The sequence below is a fragment of the Sminthopsis crassicaudata genome, chromosome 2 (genome assembly GCF_048593235.1).
Source record: "Sminthopsis crassicaudata isolate SCR6 chromosome 2, ASM4859323v1, whole genome shotgun sequence".
NCBI classification, from domain to species: Eukaryota; Metazoa; Chordata; class Mammalia; order Dasyuromorphia; family Dasyuridae; genus Sminthopsis; species Sminthopsis crassicaudata.
The window spans coordinates 411,108,333-411,121,374 of NC_133618.1; the positions used below are offsets into that span (position 1 = coordinate 411,108,333).

At 32.3% G+C, this 13,042-nt stretch overlaps 1 protein-coding gene across 2 annotated transcripts in view; it reads right to left on the reverse strand.

Moving 5' to 3' along the window:
• Positions 1–1,060: 1,060 nt before the first annotated feature.
• The window catches only part of GABRB2 (gamma-aminobutyric acid type A receptor subunit beta2), a 300,251-nt gene continuing 288,269 nt past the window's right edge, over positions 1,061–13,042 (reverse strand). For both annotated transcript variants that reach the window (XM_074291996.1, XM_074291995.1), the window contains one exon: positions 1,061–4,400. In XM_074291996.1, the coding sequence (XP_074148097.1) occupies positions 4,053–4,400 (348 nt within the window). In that variant the 3' untranslated portion in view covers positions 1,061–4,052. The remainder of the gene's footprint in view (positions 4,401–13,042) is intronic.

The following is a 13,042-nucleotide window of genomic DNA, read 5'->3' on the forward strand; positions in this document are numbered from 1 at the left end:
CAAGCAGTAAAATTTAATTTAATCTAATTTCAGGTATTGAGGTACAGTACTATTATAGTGTCAAATTGTGCAATGTTTTATAAGAATTATCTGCATTGATTGGTTGATATAGAAATGCCCAGTTACCCTGTATAGTTTTTTTTAATATATTGTTTTTTCTCACAAAGTAAAAAATATTCTTATACTTGTTTAAGTGATAGAAACAAAACATATTAGCTTATTCCTTTTACTGTCCAACATATAAATGCATATATATATGTACGTATATTTATACTGACCTATATATACACATGGATATGTTGTAAATTTGGTTTCTCTTTCTGTTGAGTTCTGTGTTAATTTAAGAGCTGGAAACTCAGTTATTTACCAGAAATGAATACTGTTAGATTTTTTTTCATCAAAATGTGGGTCTAGCTTAAAATTAATTGGTTCATTTCCCAGATACAAATCCACCTTCATTTTCACAAGGCATTGTGCTTTTATTTAGCTGACAGTTTGTGTGTGTATGTGTTTGTGTGCACATATGGGTATATTCCTTAAGCTTTTAACTAGAATGTAAAATTTCTCAGAGAGATCTTTCACCTACTTTTCATTTTAGATTGATTTTTAGAAGAATGAGAAGATAATAGATAACACCTAAATGACATTGAAGTTTTTTTTTTCCTCCCAGTTATTAGAGTGTAGAAGAAAGAAAAGTAACATTCCTTATGCAAACACAGAAATATGTTGCACTGGTTTTCAATTCTGAAAATGCATTTCATATTTGCTAGCAGTCATGTACAAGAGATATTTACAGATTGAGATTCAAGATTTTGTTAAAACTTTGCCATTTTAGAGTCAGAATTTGCCCATGAATTTCATAAAGATGAAAAACACCTTAATTGCTGGCTGTCTGGCTGTTTTATACTCAAAAGGAAATATGTTTACTAATAGTCATATAATATCAGCATTGCCTTTGCATATATATATATATATATATATATATATATATATATATATATATATATATATATATATATATATACATATATATTATATTTTTTTTTTTATAAATCCTCAACCTTAACCATAAGAAAGCAAAATATCCTGGCTCATTCTGATTCCTTTCTTCAAATGCAACATTAAACATCTCTCAGATATTTTCTTCCTAGCCAGATTAGAGAATCAAATCCCAATCAAACAATGGAGAACAAGATAAGTCAATTCCTCTCATGTTATCCAAGTGAGTGGTAGCTGAAAGCCTATGTAAATTTTACTCTCTTTATCAACTACATATATTTTCCATTATACAGTTTCCTTATACTCCTCTTCCTTATGTCTTCATCCCAACACAACTATAAGCATGAATGAAATCTATTTAATTTCCTTTAGAAATAAATTTGTTTATTCTAAGATCCAGTTGGCAGAGAGTAGCTTGCTTTTGTTTGCTTTGTTGCTTTGTTCTAGGTCTATCTTCTTAGTTCCTTCCTCACTAGGCATTTTATTGAACTCATAACTTGGTAATATTGAGGATTATTATGGCTTTTATGGTAATGGCAGATAGCAGCCCTACTTATAGACACAGACTCCAGCATTTCCTTAGAACCATCTTGGCAGAGTTCAGTGTATTTGTTTTTGTTTTTGTTTTTTTCATTTGTGTATTTGAGGTATTGAAATACTTTCTCCATTACATATTTAACTGGTAGCAAGCAGAAGCAGGAAAGGCTATTTAGGTGATAACTAAGAAGAAATCATTTTGTGGGGAAAAAAAAAAAAACTTGAGGTTATCTTAAGGATGCTCTCTTTTATGAACCCATGTAGAGTAATCTAATAATTTCTTCTATAGAGTGATCACTAGAATGTGAACTAACAAATACAACAATGAGATCGCCAAAGAGATGTCTCAAAGTTTGACCTATCTTTAGCTATATACTTAGAAGGCAGGTATGATAGTATGCTGCGCTCTGCTAACAGAGACAATCTGCTGTCTCAAATTCAGAATGAGATGTCTATGTGATAAAGCACCATTCCCAGCTAATGTTAGAAATCAGCCATGAATAAAAGGACAGACAGGAACTAGTTGATGCAATCTACTGATAGAGGCCAATTTCTCCATTGATATTATACTGACCCATAGATCCTTTCATGTCAAATTTTGTCTATATTCTTAAATATAAATGCTGCTTCATAAAAAAGTAGCACCCTCATAGAAAAAAAAAAGAAGAAAAATAAATTTCTGAAATCATTCATGTAACAAAGCTCTGTAAAAATAAATTTTAAAATAAACCAATTTTTTACAAGATGGCCAAAATATCAGCCCTTCCATTTCCTACTGTTGTTTTTAATACAATGGCTTCATTTTCAGATACAGTCAGTGCAATGCAATGTGGTTGCTTTCTAAAAAGAGGCTCTTTCAATTGAGCCAAGGAAATTCTGCTGCTATCTTTTTATGCTAGTCTTCATTTTTCCATTTAAGGACAGATTTCCACATGTAAAAAAGTTTATCCTTTCTTAAAAACAATCAAAAACTACATTAATTTTTTAACACTTTTATAAAATTATGAAAGTGAACTTCATTATTATAAGAGGAACACAATTTACTGAATCCCCCAAAACTTATTTACTAATGAAAAGCTTTATTTATTTGTTGAAAGAAGCAGCAATTAGATTTCAAAGACAACAAAGACAGGAAAAGTCACTTCATCTTTCTAAAGCAATACCTTCATTTAAGAATACCCTATTCAATTCAGGAAACATCGTGGGATATTCCATAGGAGTAGTTAGCTTGGGCTGAGTGAGAATCCAACCTGTTTGTAAACTTAACCAAGTGCATGCCATGATACAAGAAGCAAGACTCAAGCTAAATTCTTTGTCAAACATCTCAGCTACTATCAATTCCCATAATCTTGCTTGTTTTTTTTTTCTGTTCTCTGAATAGATTGCACATTAAGATATCAATAGATACAATCCTCAGAAGCTTATGAAATTGGATACAAATCCTGTTCCTTTCATCATTGGCCACTATCCTGTGTTTATATGGATCCTGATGTTTCATAAAGATGATGAGACATGCTTAGCTGCTTATATATTTAAAAATCTTTTATATCTTTCAAAAGCTTTTTCTGTTTTTTTTCCTGTACTTTTAAGACTAATCTCTTCCTTTTATGTAAAAGGCCAAGATATAAACAATTTCTATAGCCACCTATGAAACACTTTTCCTATAAAATATTCAACCTCTTCAGCCAATTCTCCCCACTCCCCATATGGAACAAAAATCACAATCAAAAACAATAGTAACTACCACCATTACCACCACCATCATCACCTTCATTGCCATCACAATAGTTTGTTTTTTTCTTAACACAGGGTGTTCTAACTGTAGTTCTTTGCCAAAACTTAGTGTACAAAAGGAAACCTTGGTTTCCCTGACTTACCAGACTGATTTCCTTCTTATTTGTAAAGGTGGCACTGCATTTCAAATGACTCTCCTTTATCAGTGAACAACTAAAACCTTTGCAAAATGGTAGGAAATAGTAATCCATCATTATGTCATCATCAGCATCAGCACTCTAACATCACTTTATGATCTTCAGTACTACTTTCAACTTATGTTGAAAGTATTCTCTGTGAATTGTGAATGATCTCTAAGTATAATATCACTTTGACATATTTCCTTCTTTTAGAAACCAAACTATGGAACACATTCCCATTACACAAGGAAATGACTCCCATTGCTACTACACTTCATTAAGACTATCTACCCAATACTTTCTTGAATGGGTTGAGTGAGTTCTAAGCAGATAAAATGGAAATATCATGTCAGAAGTGAATTTGGCCATCATGCACCAAATTCACTTCTTGTTTAACTGGGAAAAATTACATAGATTGTAGCATGGAGAACTGTTTCGCAGAAGCAATCCAAATAGAATGAAATGAATTATAGAATAGGCCAGCAACTAAGGTGTTTTAAAATCATTTTTTCCTGAAAAATATTATTTTTCCAAGTCCAACTTTTGGCTGTACAACCAGTTTGAAGATAAATCCAGTCTTTTGTTCCCATGAGATGCTACTTTTTAGTTCACATAATAAAGCCAATAGACAATATTGAAGAAGGAAAAAACAACAGGAAAGAATATACGTGACCATCGATCTATGGCATTTACATCAGTCAAGTCAGGGATGGTGATTTTCAGCTGGGAGGCACGTCTCCGTAGTCTGCTCTTCTTTTGTGCCACATGTCGCTCCAGGGCATTTCGGCCAAAACTATGTCTAGGCAAGCCAGCTTTTCGGTATTGGATACTTGAAGCGTCATAGGCCAACATGGTGCTTCTTGGGTCTCCTAGTCCCATCACTGCTTCAGAAGTGGCCATTTCATTTTTTATTTCGAGGGTGCTCAGTAAGATATTTTCATGGGGGTCCATCTGGAAAAAAAATACACAAATGCAATTAGGAGACACATATCTACACATTGAGCACCTTCTATGCATGAAATGTACTAGTTGCTAAAAAGGTTATATAAAAGTAGAATTCACATATAAAGAAGTTTATAATTTAAGTGGGATGCTAAATTGAAAATTTTAATATATGAAATATGATGAAGTGATAGATGACAGATGATTATCAATTGACAATAATTAATATACTACAGAGAAATTCATAGGTACTAACAATGAGGATATTATTTTATTTTATTTGCATAACCAACATATAATGGGTAGAGGACAAAGTGCCATCTTAAATTAAGCCAGAGGAAAAGGGGTCAAAGACTTAAATGATTTGCAAGAATCAATATGAGAATACAGGACAAGGCTCTTGAAGTTGAGTATTCTCTGTAACAGGTTTGACTTAATGGAAAAAATGTTAAGTATGGCTATTCTTTGAGTGATTTACTTTGGGATATTGGTCACTTTGCCTAATGTTTATAATGAAACATTTTCCAGTAGGAAGAACATGATTTGTAGGTTTTGACTAGTAATTCCATTTTAGAGACTTTCAGTGATGATTATGTCAAGAATAGTTCTCGATTACATATCACAATAATAAATATTGGGGAGATTCAGAATACTTTGATTTCTACCCAAGTTAATGCAACTATATAATAATGCAGAAATCTTCCTAATGAGGGAATATAGACCCGGACTCATACAATTGAATAGGCAATTGGCAAAACAAGTAATAGGCTCAGCAAGGGTTTAGTAATGCAGGTTTCTTGATTTGGTATAGCAATAACCATATATTGTTGCTTACATAAGACCATGAATCAAGTTGATTGATATGTGAATTGATAACATAGCATTATAAAAGTAAATCTAAAAATTGGCTTGGAAATAACCACTGTAGTTTAACATTAATGCAGGTCTCTAGACATAGAAATTCTACCTGGAAGATCAGACAACTTCCACCTTGATATATTAAAGATGTCTGATTTTAAATTTTGTGGACTCTTTATCCACAATGAAAATTCATCAGGAGGTGTAGAGCCCGATTCACCACTGTGTACTTTCTCTGCCGAGTATATTGCTACTTAAGATCATAGAGATAGAAGAGGCTTCAGGAGTGATCCAATTTAACTCCTTGGTTTCTACATATAAGGACACTTTTCCTTAAAGGTTAATGTGACTTGCCCAAGTCATACAGACTATAATGACAGAGGCAAGATCTGACCAAGGTCCTCTGACTCCAAGACCTATGCTCTTTTCCATTATACCATGACGATTACCTGGCCAGTTTGGTAAAGTGATAAACTTCCAATTTATCACAAGTTTCATTATTTCAACCTTTCCAGTTGGCAGTCCTGCCCAATTTTGTGTTCCATTTAATTATCTTCATATGAACACTAAAACATAATGAGGCACCTGATATGGATTTTGGTGGAGATTAATAATTATATTTGATAAAATTAATGATATAATAGAGCTCATTGTTATTTTGTTGTGTAAAGACTTTTTAAATATGAAGAAAACATCTGAATATAAAAACCAAATATTATATAGAATACTTAATAGCAAACAAAGAAATAGAAACTCTTTAAAAAAAAAAGTACAGTTATTGGTTTGGATGTAGCCTTGCTCATTGATCTATAAAGGGGAAATGACCTGATAGAAGTCACTTGTCTTCTGAAGGCCTCAGTTTCCTAAGATGCAAAATGAGAAGCCATTTTATTATTAGTATTCTAAGGTTCTGTAGATGCATGGATATTGTAGTATTATAGTGGGAAAAATTCTGGATTGGTAATGAGAATTCCAAGTGCAAATGAAACATTTATTAGCAATACAGTCTGAGCCTCATTTTCCTCATCTATAAAATAGTGAAGAAATAAACATTACCTATCTTGTTGGATTGTTCATTTTGAAAATCTTTAAGTACTAAAAGAATTGTCATGATTACAGAATCAATCCATTTCATATGAATATCATGTAAAAGTAAGGTGAAAAATAGGCATGTAGCTCTGGCAGGGGAGCTGAATTGTAATAGATTGGCATTCTTCAGAAACAAACTGTTCATCTCTGTGATTGACTAGCTGCATCAAATACAAGACTGGCCACATACAATGTCAGCAAAAGTTTATAAGCTGGGTCTTTTGATGTCTGTCATATAAATAGAAGGTCCTATATTTCATTAATACAACTAGTGTCAATTTCACACACATTATCTCATTTGAGTCTCACAGTGAATTTGCCAAATAAATGATACATATATTAGTAACCCCAGGTTAGAAATGAAGAACCCAGGTCTAAGAGAGATAAGATGACTACTCCATGGTTATATAATAAGTGTCAGAGGCATTATTTTGACACAGGTATTTTTGGACTCCAAGTCAATTAGTCAATAAAACACTTTTTAAGTATCTTAAATATCTTCATTTCTCAGCTAAGGAAACTGAGATCGTGAGTAAGAAAGGAACTTTCCTTAGGTTACTTCCCCTATATAGATCAGTAGTAGAATCAGAACTAGAACACAAATTTCCAGGATGCTATTATTATTGTTGTTGTTTCTTTTTTAATGCAAGCACAATTGATATAAATCATAGCCATATTTTGCCAGGAATTGTGCTGACTACTGAAAATATAAAGAAGATTAAGAAGTTTCCTGCTTTCAAAAGGCTGACCACCTAATAGGCAAGGTAATATTCAAACACTTATGCATAGTAAGCTATATATGTGATAAATTAGAAATCATCAAAAGAGGGAAGCTATTAGCTCTATGGGGGAATCAGGAAAAGCTTCTCATAGAAAGAAACCAGGGAAGTCAGAAGTCAGAGTTGAGAAAGAAGAGCATTCTTAAGATAGGAGACAACCAATGAAAATGTCTAGAGTGGGAGATAGAGTGTTTTGTTTGAAGAAGAGCAAGGAGCACAATGTTGTTGAATATCAGTGTACCTTAGGGTAGTAGGGAAGAAAGAGTCAAGGGGTACATGGTATTAAGAAGACAGGAAAGGAGGAGTGAGGCAGGTTCTGCAAGGCTTTGAATTTTGGGGTATTATATATTTGATCCTGGAAGTGATAAGGAGCCACTGGACTTAGTGAGTCAATGTGAGTATGTGTTTATATGTGTATGTTCAAGCATGTGAATGTGTGTGTGTGTGTGTGTGCCTGTGTGTACACATGCCTGAGTATGTATATTTAAGGAGTGATATGATTAGACTTGCACTTTAGGAAGATCATTTTGACAGGTAAATGGAGAGTACATTGAAAGTGGGTGGGAGCACTCTACCACTATATATAAAGACTAATAAAATGTATTTAGCAAAAACTCTTAGTATGACAACTTTAGATTATTTCTAAGCCAGAAAAAAATCATTATTTTTACATAGAGACTCAATATTTTATATTCATGATACTGAATCATGAAACATATGCTGCAGAAAGGGATATATATGAATATTTCACTTTTAGATTGAAGTACACGAGAACCTAGTCACAACATTCAAATAGTTATTTATGTTGACCTCTGAGATATAGCTCCTTTTCCCCCAGGTTAATTTCTTTTTGTAAGTTTTATTTTTTCTCACATACTGAGTATTTTTCTTCCTTTTCCATGTATGTGATTTTTTAAATTAAAAAATTAAAGTACATGTAAATTTTTTACATTTTATAGTAATTTTTGAGTTCTGCATTTCTTCCTTCCTTTCCTTTTTTGAGAAGGCAAGCACTTTGACATAGATTACACATGTATAGCTATGCAAAACATATTTTCATATTAGCCATGTTGCAAAAAAAAAAAAAAAAAACAACAACAAAAAAAAAAAACACAGCCCAAATAAATAAATACAAAAAAAAAACTAAGATAAGAAAGTTTTTAAAAAGTATTCTTCAATCTGAATTCAGATTCCATTAGTTCTTTCTCTGGAGGTGTTCAGCATTTTTCACTATAAGTTCTAAAAATGGTTTTGTATTGTTTTTCTGAAAAAAGTAAGTGATTTCAAGTGATGATCCTATAATATTGCTGTTACCATGTACAATATTCTGGTTGAGATTATTTCACTTGCATCACTTCATATAAATGTTTTCTGATTTTTCTTAAACTACCCTGCTCATCATTTCTTATAGCATAATAATGTTCTATCACAATCATACTACATGTCCACTTATTCTCTAACTAAAGAAGAATCCCTTAATTTCTGAGGGCATTTTTCAATGGATGAATACTTTATAAGAAAGAATAAGGGTGTTCTTTATTTTTCTTCTTCTTTATGGAATATATGTGGATGTTTCCATTTTAAACAGCATCATCTACTCACAGAAATTAGACTTGACAAAAAAAAAAAAAAAAAAAAAAAAAAAAAAAAAAAAGTAAAGATTGAACACCTCATTAACATCTAGAGTAGAGCTGTTTTAAATGAAGCTTTAGTTTAAAGGGGGAGTGATCTGTTTCTGGCTTATTAAGCTGGGGCTGATGGCTTTCTTTAGACTTAAAGGACAAAAGCAGCCTCTATATAGGGACAGAGAAAAAAAAAACTATTTTGATTTTGCTGTGTTTTCATGAAGAAAAACAAGCATAAAACAACTGAATTGCTTTGAAATATTTAAGAATACTAATCAACAACAAAAATAGACATTTTTATTTTTAAAAAAGAGAAAAAAAGCTCACACTATAAAAGTGACAGATCCAGACCTAATATTATTTCTCTTTGGTCACTTATTGGATTCTTGACTATAAGAAAATTATTTAATTTAAGATTTACATGTACAATAGGCTTTAGTAGATAATAATAATCTCTAAGGATCCTTGCACATCCATAATTTATAATCTCCTGTTATTTATTTGATGTATTTTTAGAACAGTATGCACATATACTGGTAAGACAATGAAATGAACTTTATGGAGGCATGATATATTGTATTTTCAAATGACAAATAAAAACTGCAGTGTGGATACTATAAGCACAGATATGAACCAAGAAGTCTTTAAAATGCTTTGAAGTCAATTGAGAAGCCTTTCTAAGATGTGTAGTGATGGTGTTTCTAGCAGTGGGGTAGGAATTAGAGATTCAAATATTCCATGGAGAAATATATGGGAGTTAATATGAGAGAAGAGAAAGAAGTTTAGTCTTAAATTTAAACCAAAGGTGGATTTCAAGTTGCATTAAAAATAAAATCAAAAGGATAGAGTAGTGGGAAAAAGGTTGAAATCTTGTTGAAGTTGAAAGCTCCTTCATATAGCCCTTCATATAAGCTAGGTCAGTAAGATGCACTTTGAGCCTTATCTCAGTTTACTAGGGATTTAGGAAGATCAATTATCCCATGCATTACTTCAAAAGTAATCTGGCTTTGCCAAAACTATTAACACTGTTTATCTGGATTGTTTCTAATCCATCCAGTATTTTCCAATGGATTTCACTTAGATATTAGAAGCACAAGAAGCCACTTGCTTAGACATTTATTTATCTTTAGTCAGCAAGTTAAATGACTAAGATCACCAATTGTGTTTGAATGGATCAGATCGACAAAGTATCTATATGAATTTGCTCATATTTTCTGTAAAGATTCTCAAGAGCCTGCATTCCTAAAAGATTCTCTAAATGAGGATTTTCATTCTAGTGACACAGCTTTCCAATTTATGATGTCCACTGCATTCACCAAGTGAACTATATTAATCATTCACATGAATAATATCACATGCCAAATGCCCCAGATTTTAGGTGCCCTAATGAACATCTGCTCCCCAAAGTTCAGGTCTGGCCTAAAAAAAAAAAACCTAAAATCTTGACCTGTCTAACTTATAGCATGGTCTCTGAATTGTGGTCAAGGGCCCCCAGTTTCCAAGGTTAGCAGAATTCAAACAAATAATTCTTTCCTAAAATTCCCCCTTTTCTCCCTTCCCATCATATTCTTGGATTTAATTGTACTCTGAGTGGGTTTCCTATGCTTGTGAATTCAAAAATAGTTTCTGAAAATTTGAGAAAAAATTTGGCTTCCCTTCTAAAAGTTCCTAGTATACTTACAATTATTTCATATAGAACTAGCTGTCTCATAGGAACTGAAAGTATTTTTCTTTATGACTCTTCAAATAAAAGTATTTTTTCTAGGTCCTAGCCACTGAGATTGCTACTTACATTAATAGAAAACTTGGATTGTTTACACTTCCCAGGATTTTATTCTTACCATATTCTTATTTTTTCTGATGAAAAAGAACAATGTTGGTGGAAAATAATGATAACAACAACAATGAAAACAACAAGAACAATAATAATAGCTAAAATTATATAACACTTTATAGTATGCAAAATGAATTGTAGGTTATCTAATTTGATCCCTTGAGAAATGTCCTACTTTGCTTAAAAGGCTAAATGTTCATACCTATAGAAACTGTAATTTTTACTGTACAAAATGTCGTACCTATTTTACACAATAACTGAGTATTTGCAAGAGTTTTATGTCCAAGTTTATCTCTTACTCTGCTGAATTTGTTACACAAAAGCATCCAGTAAAGATATCCTTGCACTATTTCACTTTAATATGCAGAATACCTCATTGAGTGACATCTCATTGAATTTCTTTTTATTTCTATAGCTTTTCTTGAACTTCTGCTCAAGATTGCTACTCTTCCTATAAATCTGAGTGGCAATTCAACATTTAAAAGCCTTGGGAATACTTCAAATGTTATATCATTGTCTTGATCCTCCCGGGTAGGTTGACAATGTGAACTTCTGCACTTTTCAGGAAAGTCTTAACTTTCCAGTTTTAAATTAATGTCAGTGATGAGTGGGTGAATGATTTTGCTTTATAGCTGGCTGATTCACCAATTTCTGCCATGAAATGCCATCATGACCTAAGTAACACTTGAAAGACAATGGTGATGAGCTATCAGTCCTTTGAGAATATCCAAATGGCTCATTCCAAAGGAAACAAAAAAGAAAACATGCTGCAGCTGCATAACCAATGCTCAAGATGATAGGAGGTGAACAAAAGTTCACACAACTGAAAACGAAATGGGAAATCAAGGTGAGTCAAAGAGTGTCTGCAACTTCTCCAATCTTTCACTCTAAAGCATTAAAAATTGAAAAAAATAATAAAATGTGCATGGGGTTCAGATAGTAATAGTTAATATTTATACAGCACCTGCTATGTGTCAGGTATTTTAAAATTATCTCATTTGCTCTTTACAATAAGTTTGGGAGGTGCTATTATAATCCTCATTTGAGAGACAAGGAAACTTAGGAAAACAGAGTTTGAGTCTCTTGCCCAGCATTACTTAAATAATAAGGAGTAGTAAGTAGCAAGGTCAGATGAATACATCTTCCTGACTTCAGTGGACAGTATTCTGTCCATTGTGATATCTGACAGTCTCTAAGAATTTAGTTTGAAGATGATGATCAATTCTTATAGATTTTTGTGTTCCTAGAAGAAGGATAATAGTCTCATTTGGCCAAGGAAAATTATAAAATATTGTAACTTTACTTATTTCATTCTTTGTGTTATATAATTTAGAAACTTTGTTATTTATGGGATATATTAGTAAACAAGTTAGATAATCAAAAAGCATTTATTAGACCCAATGTGTCGAGCACTGTTCCAATTGTTGGAGACATACACAAAATCAAAATAAGCCCTGTGCTGAAGGATCTCTCATGCTAATGACAGAGATAACACCTAGTTAATTACCTATCTATATAAATATATACATATGTGTGTGGCAATTCAACATGATATAAAAATTAGATGAAAGGTATTCTCAAATGGGAAGGCATTGAAGGTTAACAGATAGTCAAAGTCCTTCTGAGAAAGGTAAAATGTGATCTCAGGCCTAATGAACAATTAGTAAAACCAAGAGACAGAAGTGAGGAAGGAAAGCATTCCAGGGATGGGGAATAGTTCACTCAGAGACACAAAAGACAGGAGATATAATATTATGTTTGTAGAATAATATCAAGTAGTTCTCCAATGCAGCTGAATTGTAGAGTACAGAAGAGTAATTTTAAAAAACAAACAAACAAATAAACAACAAAAAAAAAACTGAAAAGATAGAGAAGGGCCAGATTATGAAGAACTTTAAATATCAAAGAAAGAACTTTATATTTGATTTTGGAACTAATATGGAACTATTAAAATTTATTGAGCAGGGGGAAATAACATGGGCAGACCTACACTTTAGGAAATTCACTTTGGTAGCTGAATACAAGATAGATTGGCTTGGGGAAAGACTTTAAGCTGGGAGACCAATTAGAAAGCCATTTCAATAATATAGATGAAAGCTAATGAGGTTTTTAATTAAGATTCTGTGAGTAGAAAGGATGAGAAGATGTACATGAAGAATGTTGTGAAGTAGAAAACAAAATTCATCAACAGATTTCATATGTAGACTGAAAGAAAGTGAGGTTTCAAGTATGATATCTATGCTGTTACCTTGGGAAATTATAAGGATGATAAAGTCTGACAGTAATAGGGACATTAACAATGGGTTAAAATTCAGAAAAGAAATGAGTTTTGGGGGGGACATGTTAAATTGAGTTTCAAGTGTCATTAGGACATCATTAAATTAGAGATGTCCAAAAAGAAGTTGGTGATGAGGACCTGGTGATGAAGAGAAGTAAGAGAGAGACTTTGGTTGGGCATAAGAATCT